General features: G+C 37.3%; 1 protein-coding gene across 2 annotated transcripts; it reads left to right on the plus strand.

Annotated features, from left to right (window-relative positions):
- Window positions 1-6,861: 6,861 nt before the first annotated feature.
- Window positions 6,862-8,929, plus strand: LOC111902656 (hyoscyamine 6-dioxygenase). Of its 2 annotated transcripts, none has more exons than XM_042897251.2 (4): window positions 6,862-7,306; window positions 7,417-7,655; window positions 7,730-8,075; window positions 8,548-8,929. In XM_042897251.2, the coding sequence occupies exons 1-4, from the start codon at window positions 7,109-7,111 to the stop codon at window positions 8,794-8,796; spliced, it is 1,032 nt and encodes a 343-aa protein (XP_042753185.1). In that variant the 5' UTR covers window positions 6,862-7,108; the 3' UTR covers window positions 8,797-8,929. The 2 variants fall into 2 exon arrangements, with proteins under 2 accessions (XP_042753185.1, XP_023754241.1); XM_023898473.3 differs by having other exon boundaries at window positions 6,868-7,306; window positions 7,760-8,075.
- The last annotated feature ends 1,723 nt before the right edge of the window (window positions 8,930-10,652 follow it).

Here is a 10,652-nt window from a genome sequence, read left to right on the forward strand (position 1 = left end):
CATTCGGATTGACCAATGCGCCCGCAGTCTTCATGGATCTGATGAATAGAGTATGCCGACCTTACTTGGATCAGTTCGTCATCGTTTTCATTGACGACATCCTGATCTACTCCCGAAGTAAGAAAGAACATGGCGATCATCTGCGACAAGTTCTAGGGACATTAAGAAGAGAGAAACTTTATGCGAAGTTCTCGAAATGTGAATTTTGGATCCGAAGAGTCGAATTCTTAGGACACGTGGTAAGCGAAGAGGGAATCCACGTGGACCCATCCAAAATTAAGGCCATTGAGAACTGGTCAGCACCGAAGACTCCTACAGAAATTCGCCAATTTCTAGGTCTCGCTGGTTACTACCGCAGGTTCATTCAGAACTTCTCACGAATAGCGAAGCCTCTTACAACCCTAACCCAGAAAGGTGTGGCCTTTGACTGGGAAGAGAAACAAGAAAGAGCGTTCCAAACGCTCAAACGAGCCTTGTGCACCGCACCAATACTATCCCTTCCTGAAGGAATAGAAGACTTCGTAGTTTATTGCGATGCATCAAACCAAGGACTCGGATGTGTTCTGATGCAGCGAGGTAAGGTCATCGCCTACGCCTCGAGACAGTTGAAAACACATGAGGTTAACTACACGACCCACGATCTTGAGCTAGGAGCAGTAGTGTTTGCCCTGAAGATCTGGAGACATTACTTGTATGGAACGAAGAGCACTATCTTTACCGACCACAAGAGCTTACAACACATTTTCGATCAGAAGGAGCTCAACATGAGACAACGGCGATGGGTCGAGCTACTCAGTGATTACGAATGCGATATTCGCTATCATCCGGGAAAGGCAAACGTCGTAGCCGATGCCCTTAGTCGAAAGGAGTACTCAGGCCGGAGAGTGAAGTCATTAGCTATGTCGATCCATTCGCACCTATCAACGCAAGTCAAGGAAGCTCAATTAGAGGCCTTGAAACCCGAAAACGTGGCAGGTGAGGCCCTTAGGGGAATGGACAAGAACTTAGAAATCAAGAGTGACGGAGCACGCTACCTCATGAACCGGATCTGGACACCAAAGTTTGGGGGATTCAGAGAGGTAGTTATGAGCGAGGCACACAGGACCCCATACTCCGTACACCCAGGGTCAGACAAGATGTATCTAGATCTCAAACAACTCTACTGGTGGCCAAACATGAAAGCGGAGATCGCTACGTATGTGAACAAGTGTCTAACTTGCGCCAAAATAAAAATAGAACACCAAAAACCCTCAGGCCTACTCCAACAACCTGATATACCTGAGTGGAAATGGGAGCAGATTTCCATGGACTTCATAACCAAACTGCCCAAAACTCAGAGTGGCCAAGATACTATTTGGGTAATCGTCGACAGATTAACCAAATCAGCCCATTTCTTACCTATCAAGGAAACCGATAGGATGGAAAAACTATCAAGAACCTACATCCGGGAGATCGTACGACTTCATGGGGTACCAATGTCCATCATCTCAGATAGAGACAGCAGGTTCACTTCCAGATTTTGGCAATCACTGCAAAAATCCATGGGAACGAGGTTGGACATGAGTACAGCATACCACCCTCAAACTGACGGACAGAGTGAGAGGACGATCCAAACCTTGGAAGACATGTTGCGAGCATGTGTAATCGACTTTGGCAAGGCATGGGATATTCACTTGCCTTTGGTCGAGTTCTCTTATAACAATAGTTATCATACTAGTATCAAGACCGCTCCGTTCGAAGCCCTTTACGGCCGTAAGTGCAGATCACCCCTGTGCTGGACGGAAGTGGGCGACACCCAATTGGCAAAAGGTCTAGTCACTAAGAGCACCCTTACTGGCCCAGAGATCATCAGAGAGACTACCGAAAAGATCGTGCAAATACGAGAACGACTGAAGTCCTCAAGGGATAGGCAAAAGAGCTATGCCGACAGGAGACGTAAACCCTTGGAATTCCAGATTGGCGACCGTGTGCTACTGAAGGTCTCACCCTGGAAAGGCGTGATACGCTTTGGGAAGCGTGGAAAGCTAAATCCCAGGTACATTGGACCCTTCGAAATCATTTCGAGAGTTGGTCCAGTGGCCTACAAACTCCAACTTCCAATCGAGCTTAACAAAGTGCATCCAGTATTCCACGTGTCGAACCTGAAAAAGTGTTTGTCCGACGAAACACTTGTAATTCCACTCGATGAAATCGCGTTAAACGAAAATCTTAACTTTGTGGAAGAACCTGTCGAGATCATGGATAGGGAAGTTAAAAGGACCAAACAGAGTCGCATTCCAATAGTAAAAGTCCGATGGAATGCTAAGAGAGGACCCGAATTCACATGGGAACGGGAAGACCAAATGCTACAGAAGTATCCACATCTCTTCCTCAGCCCCTAAAACTCTTACCTTGTATTAAATTTCGGGACGAAATTCCCTCTAACGGGGGGATGATGTAACAACCCGTTATTTCCAGGCATTATAAACCGAGTCTTGTAACCCTTTTTGAATGTAATGGGAAAATCATCGATAAATGAATTATTCAAAAGCTTTGATTTGGAGTACGCTATGTAGTAGATATCGTCTTAAAAGTTCCAAATATATAAAGAACGTCCAAATCTGACTTCGCATAGGGAAGTTATGATTTTGCAAAGAAATTCCTTAAAAACGATTAGTTATAAAATAAATAATAAAAATAATTTTTTGGATTTTGCCAACGAAGTCTAAACGAAAGTTGTAGATCGTAGTCTCACCTACGCGTGGATATAAAGACCATCGAAAACGGAGTTCGTATGAAGAAGATATGAATTTTTGAAGTTTATTAAATAAATTAATTATTTATTTAATTCAAAATTCGGATATTATCCGAAGAGGAGTAGCGTCCTTCTCCGAAGTACGCGCTGCGTACTCCTGTACGCCCCGCGTAACCGAGAGGATTGGCCTCGGATCGTCCACGTCGCCATATCCGAGGAAGCCGACCCGTCCGACCCATCCGACCCGTCCGAACCGACGTCCCATCCGACCCGGCGTCCCATCCGACCCACCTCCCCAGCAACCCGTCCCATCCGACCCGAGAACCCAACAACCCGTCCCATCCGAACCGAGGCAGTCGAGGCTTCGGTCATGCATGACGTACGCGTACGCAGCGCGTACGAGCGTACGCCCCGCGTACCGAGGCAGACTTGCCTTCCTATAAATAGAATGCGAGGGTTTCCAAAGAAAGGGTTCATTTCTCTTCTCTCTCTCTCTCTCAGTATTTCCTCGTTTTCCGTGTCCGTTCAAACCCGAAGCCCTGGTCTTTTTGGCTCAAGTCCCGAAGGCCGATCCTACTCCCGAGATTCCCGAGAATCCCAAGAAAAGTCAGTTTCCCGAGACGAAACTCTGCCCGGTTTTCCACCTCACAATCTTCAAACTATCAAGTGAGTTCATATCCCCTTCGAACACTCTTTAAATACATTTTAAATGTTTTATACTCTTTTTGGGGAGGAATACAAGTAAACACGTGACTAAAATCGTGTGAAACATTAACCTTTTGATATACTTTTCATACTGTTGTTTTAACTATCTTGTGAAGATATTATGATACAAAACCCCTCACAACACAGCTTTACCCTCTTTGGGATACAATATGTTTATGAATAGAAATATGTTTTATTTATACGTTTACATACAAACACATCATATCAAGGGTAACATTCTTTACTAAGTCATTTCATGCATTCAAAGAACTTATGATTATGCTTTGTCAAACATTGTGAAAGAGGTTAAACTTTGCATACAAACTACTACCTTATTACAGACTTAGTTGAGAATCCATGAGTCGTGTATATCTTCAAACGTTGCTTTCTTTATTAGAAAATAATGCTGCAAGTCCTGTCTATAACCAGAGTCTCCCGTTCGGAGAACGTGTCAAATGTGTATAGATCTATACGGGAAGTCATGATCCCGCGCCCTGACTGTTAGCTACAGTCCGTCTTTTGGGGTGACAGTTGTCATAACGCTACGACGCCTGAAGAACGTCGCTACAGGCATATTATGTTTAGTATGGTTATAAAACTCATCGGATATACAATTATTATGGTATTATGCTTTTATGAATAAGTAGTCATTAAAACTACTCTTCATTTAATAAGGGTTTTTCCTGTATACAAAACAAACAACTAATAGGAAAATAAGGGATTTTCTCGGTACAATTAGTTGCAATTCACATCACGAGCATTCATATGCATTTCATACTTTTATAGGAAAATAAGGGTTTTTTTTCTGGAAAACATGCAAACACTTTCGAATGGCATACATCTTCTCAAAACACTACTTATGAACTCACCAACTTAAATGTTGACACTTTTTCTTTGAAATAACTTGTATTCACAGGAAACCGCTAGCCAGGTAGCAACTACTTCTGAAGACTAACGCACTGGCGTTAGTAACATATTTTGGATCACCATTTTATATTTGATTTCTTTTGCAAACATGTAACACCTACAATCATGTAAACTTTTCAAACATATTTATATTATGGTGGTGTGTACTTTCCTTTCTATGAACTGTTATGATACTGAATATGACGTCCTCCGCCCCCGAACGATTCCGCCGTTCTGGTTTGGGGGTGTGACAGGCACCAAGGCCGACCCTTGTTTATATTATGTTGTTAGTATGCTAGTTGTCTCCGTGACTCTTGCATGTGCTGTGTTTATATGTTTTTCGGGTTAAGGCCTGATGTTGGGCGGGGCCTGATGGATATTTGTATGCTATGTATCTCTGTGATTATTGCATGTGTATGTGTTTATTTTGATATATGTTATTGTATGTGGGCGGGGCCCAATACCAGGTGGGGTCCGAAGTTGGGCGGGGCCCACTATATGTCTATTGTATGATTGGTATGTGGTATTTTGGGGGAACTCACTAAGCTTTGTGCTTACGGTTTTTAGTCTATGTTTCAGGTACTTCTAGTTTCAAAGGGAAAAGTTCGGGATGACTACATCGCGCACACCATTGGATTCCACACATGATTTTTTATTCTGATTTTATGACAATTAATACATTGGTTTTATTTGAGATGATTGGATGTTATCGGAATCACTATTTTATCTATTATTAATAACAAAATTTTTAGGACTATATTTTTGGATGTTACAAGTTGGTATCAGAGCTGGGGCACGGGTCGATGTGTTCGACAAGGACGTCGAACCCTATAATGGGGAGTGAAGGTGGGTTGCACCTGATCTCACATCGGCTTGGAAGGAGAACAAAACATTTTCTTATAAGGGGTGTGCATACCTTCCTTGTCACAACGCGTTTTAAAGCCGTGATGGCAATGGACAAAGATGAAACGTTTCTTAAGGGGCCTACCTAAGGAGTACAAAGATCCTGTGAGGCATGCTACTACACTTATCTTGGTTATTCAAGAGGCAAAGTATGTGGAAGACAGTCTTCCTCTCTTGAATGAGAAAAGAGGATTTTGGCAGAGAATAATAAGAAGTGGGAGGGGTTTTTGTGGACCTACAAAAAGAGAAATTCGACTGTGATTGTGAGGAAGAATAACCTGAGGAAAATGGAAACTTGAAGGTGGGTTTATTGGCTTTTGAGATTGGTAGTATGGTGTTAATGTTATGAGCTTGTTTTGATATTCTAGTCAGATTATCTAGCTTTAAGTTTGTTATGTTCTATAATGTTTCAGGGTAAATGTCTTGATCCATGTGACTTGTAGCTCAGTAGCTGTGTTATCTTTTGGATTAAGTTTGTTCATGTTCTGTATGTTTGTGTGTAAGGAGCAGGTATTGACTTGATGATAACTTATAAGTTATTTTATGGTTTTCTGAATATAACAAATTAAAAAAGCTTAAAAAAATTGATGCATGTGGTCGACATGATGAACTTAGCCCTATTAAATTTGTAAATGTACCGCTCTAATGGATAGTTTTTGGTTTCTATTTCCCGGGTTAAGAAAAGGATCACGAAAGGAGAGAAAAATTAAGAAAAGAAATATGAGGCCAAATTGCTGTTTTTATAAAAACCAAAAAGAGAAAAAAAGACTAAAACATAAAAGATCAACTATACACCTGGATAACAAATGTAATTTACTCTTTTTACTAATTTCTTACCCGTAAGTTAATAGAAAAAGTCAAAACAACTTGACAGGAACAAAATTAATAATTTGACACCTAATTGTTATAAAACAATGTTAAATCTTTGTTTATTGATGATGACAGTTAATTAAATATTCATATGTCTATTTGGTGTTCTTTCTCAGATTTTGCTGATGTTTTTAGTTATTACTTTGTCATTGAAGATTAAATAAAATCTTTTAACATTGCTTATATTATCAATATTGAAAAAAGTAAAGTATGATGGAAAATTTGCGCTAAAAATTGTTTAAATAATCCAAAAAGATGACCTTTTCTTTCAAGAACTAATACTTTTGATTTTATTCTCATGATTAACACCTTTATACCCAAATCCCAAACTCTATAGTTAATTATCAACACACTTTTAATTAAATTTCTTTTTTAGAATTATAATCTCAGATTTATTAGCATAAACTGTGATCGGCATGTGTTGATCCTGAATCTAATGTTTCACGTCAAACAGTTCGGCAGCATATTCTACACGGGCTTTTTAATACTTTAGATAAGTTGTTGACTACAATCTACGGTTTATATTTCTTCTCCTAGCTCCATCATTTACTATTTTGTAATATTGCTGTCTTATTCACTTAAAAACCTTAGATCCTCGCAGATTAAATAATTGGCCAGTGAAAGGAACATATATCTATACAGCTTTCTTCAAGATAGGAATTTTATTAATATAATCACTAGTGGTGTTTAGAATATTACAAATGTAGCATAAGTGCTGATATTACAAGCAATCACATCTATGGTGACATCGGTGCAATCTACCTGGCCATAGTTAATATTAGGTTGTACATTACATTCTTCTTTTTGATATTTCCATTTGAGAGCTATCATGGGTGAGGCAAGCTGTACATTTTAAACAATAAACTGATGATGGCCTAAAAATTATAAGAATTTTTTTAATGGTCGTATCGAGCTATGCATTCTAAATTTCGTATATCTATATATCCATCTCTTTGTGTGTATATATCCATGTAACACATCTGTGTTCATATGGAGATCAAGGAAGATAAAGATTCAAGGTGGTTCAACGTTAACTATGTACCTCAGGAGTACATATTCTCCCATGAAGATAGGCCACAAAATCTTGATATTCCTGTTTGTGATTCCTTTCCTGTTATAGACCTTGGAATACCTTTTCAGCCAATTGAAGCAATCTTGAAGGCTTCTCAAGAATTTGGTTTCTTTCAGGTATATATAAAAGTTTGTTCTTTTTCTCGTTATCTCTGAGAGGTGGGTTATTAATTTCTGTAGTGTTTCTAAATATTACATACATTTTTTGTTATAAAATCATGAAACAGGTGATCAATCATGGAGTTCCGAAGAAGACGATGATTGATGCAATGAATGTTCTTAAAGAATTCTTTAACATGCCGTACAAAGAAGCAATAGGGTACGTTCCACATGCAAAGGGTTGGATTTACACCAACACCGACCACACAAAAGATGGCGTGTATTTATGGAGGGAAAATCTCAAGCATCTTTGTCATCCATTGGACAAATGCATTCAACTATGGCCCGACAAACCAACTAGATATCAGTAAATTCGGCTCTTTTAATAATTAATTATATTCATTATTTCAAAGAATCATGACTTTATAATATTATCCTAAGTGAAAAACGTATATATATACACTACTACAGGGAGGTAATTGCAACTTATATAGTAGAAATACAGAAACTGAGTTTGAGGATTTTGGAGATGATCGGTGAAGGGTTAGGACTGGAGGCGGGGTACTTTAATAATATAAGTGAAGTCCAGTTATTATCGTCAAATTTCTACCCACCATGTCCAGACCCGAGTCTAACTTTGGGAATATTAGCGCACCAAGATCCGAGCTTCATAACGTTGGTGTATCAAGGTAATTCAACTGGTCTTCAGGTTTTGAAGGATGGTCAATGGATCAATGTTGGAGCCATTTCGGATGCCTTTGTTGTCAACATAGGTAACCAGATGGAGGTATATATGCTAGTTCATTAAGTTAAGTTAGCTTAAAGCTTTGGATCAATCCACAGGTCTCAACCTAAATTGAAAAGCTTCAGCATGTGGAGGCTCTTTTGTTATTGTATGGTTATGTACAATAAGACACGAAATAATTGGGCTTGACATACGAATTAATAGGTATGTGTCATGGAGAAAAAATGCAATTTTTTGTCCGACCCAAAAATATGGAATAAAATGAGACATGAAATAGTTCTCCATATATTTGCACAAGATATGATATCATCAAATATAGTTATAGAAAGCTAGCCTAGTCTAGTTCAATAGCATCTCATCATGTCAAGTGCAAGTTTCGAGTCTCATCTTTTTTCATCCGGTCTTAAAAAACATACCCTTATAGATAACTAATGGGCTCCGGATGCATTTACTCGTGGTGCACTTTTAGAACTAATTAACGATTAATGGGATGCATTTTTTTTGTTGAGTTTAGATTATAAGCAATGGAAAGCTGAGAAGTGTTGATCACAGAGTAGTGACTAGCATGCACAAAACTAGAAGCAGCATTGCGACTTTTGTGAACCCATCTCTCGATTGCGTCGTTGAACCTGCAAAGGTTTTGGTAAACGAAGCAGAACCATCAAGCTACAAAGCCATTCAATATAAAGAATATGTTCGACGCAACAATGCATTTGGCGACTACACTTCTGCGTTACAAAATGTTACAATTTTGGAAAGTTGATCAATAGTTGTTTGAAGTTACAAGTATATGTATTAAGTTGGACTTTGTAATAGCATTTGTCCTTTTACTAAACTCTCAACAAAAGTTTGCTTGAATTGTTGTATCAAATGTTTACATGGTAACCAAAAAGCTTCTGGTCAAACGGTATTTGATGTTGCCCTTCCTCCTTAAGGTCGATGGTTCAAGTCCTGTTAGGGACATAAATGGATTTAGAAGAATAATTTAGGAGTAGAATAGATTTGTCGTGTGTCATAACTCGATTAATTAATGAAATATCAATACAACTTAATCACATTTGTTCAATTAAAACATTTTTTTTGAAATAGTCATCCATATATTAAAATAAAAAGAAAACTCTAGCAAGGAGCTAGAGAAAACAAAAAATTATATAATGCTAAAAGGATTAGCAATCAATCAACCCATTTGAATCCATGTTATTATTTTTATTGCCGAACCAAAGAAAATAAAACTCTCGTATAGAATAAAAAATATTGTTTTTTTTCATCTTTCAATCACCAAAAACTTTATCATTCCGAAAACTCCATAAAAACCAAATCGCATCACATGTTCTAGCTCTCAACTCACAACCGATAAAAATGATCCAATTGCTCTTCCAAATTACAAATGGGGCATGACAAGGAAGACATGTCAATTCCCCGATGATCAACATTCATTCGTATAGGTAATCTATCCAAAATAGTTCGCGAAAATAAACCGATTCCATCGAATCTGTATGTCAGAAGAAGGCAAGATATTTTTATCAATCCATCTCCATGTTTCCGCATCTTTTAAAAAATCCATCATCATCTATGTTCCAAATCCACCATTCATTACAATTTGATAAGTTAACTTCAGGAAGAACATCTAGCAACAAAGATAATTGAGTACTCTATTTTCCACCCTAACATTTCTTCTTCGATGCCAACCTTGAATTGTTTTTCTATTAAAGCATTTAGGTACTAAATTACAAAGATAATTGAGTACTAAATTAAGACATCTTTAAAATGAATTAATTGTTTAATCAAATACACAAAATTAGAGCATTTAGGTACAACTCAATCCCAGTTTTTCAATGACATTTCCTATCTACAAAGACATCTTTAAAATATCTTGTTTAATCAATAGACAAAATTAAAGCATCTCCATTTTACTAGTGGTTCTTTACAAATATTTTTACTAGTTAGTGAGAAAGCATTTCAATACGTTTTTACAATTGAAGAGTAAAAGTTTTTTAAGAGAGTGATTTGGACCACTTAGATCATCTATATCCATAACACCATTTTTTTCATCAAATTTGATGTAAAATTTTAGTAAGTAGTGATTCATTTCCAATCATACACCATTTTTACACCATATACGATCTCTTTCTATAACCTTTCTAGATTTTCAAAAATATCACTTTTATTTATTGGTTTTTTGCACACAATCTTTTTATTACAATAACTTTAGATATTGTATTATTAAATGAGTATAACAAAATCATCAATTTGTATATAAATCTAAGTTAACTGTGTTATTATTATAACAAACAAATAATTTAGGAATATTCACAAAACATGATCACATGAACACATAATTATCTATTTTTAGAATTAACAAAATAACCACCATTCTTGAAATAAGGATTTTGGATTTTAGTAAATATACAATATAGTCCGTTACTGGGCAAACCAGGAATGAAGACCAAACTCGGTTATTTGTCTTTTTCTTTTAATAAAATAAATTTGATAAATTCAAAGTATAATCGATAAAAAAATTGATGTTTAAATAAAACAATAAAAACTTACAATCTTTAGAATTTTTGTGTACGTTTGCTACTCAAAAAACGAATAAAACAGGGGGTTAATTATTACCTC

Source organism: Lactuca sativa, chromosome 8 (assembly GCF_002870075.4).
Source record: "Lactuca sativa cultivar Salinas chromosome 8, Lsat_Salinas_v11, whole genome shotgun sequence".
Classification (NCBI taxonomy): domain Eukaryota; kingdom Viridiplantae; phylum Streptophyta; class Magnoliopsida; order Asterales; family Asteraceae; genus Lactuca; species Lactuca sativa.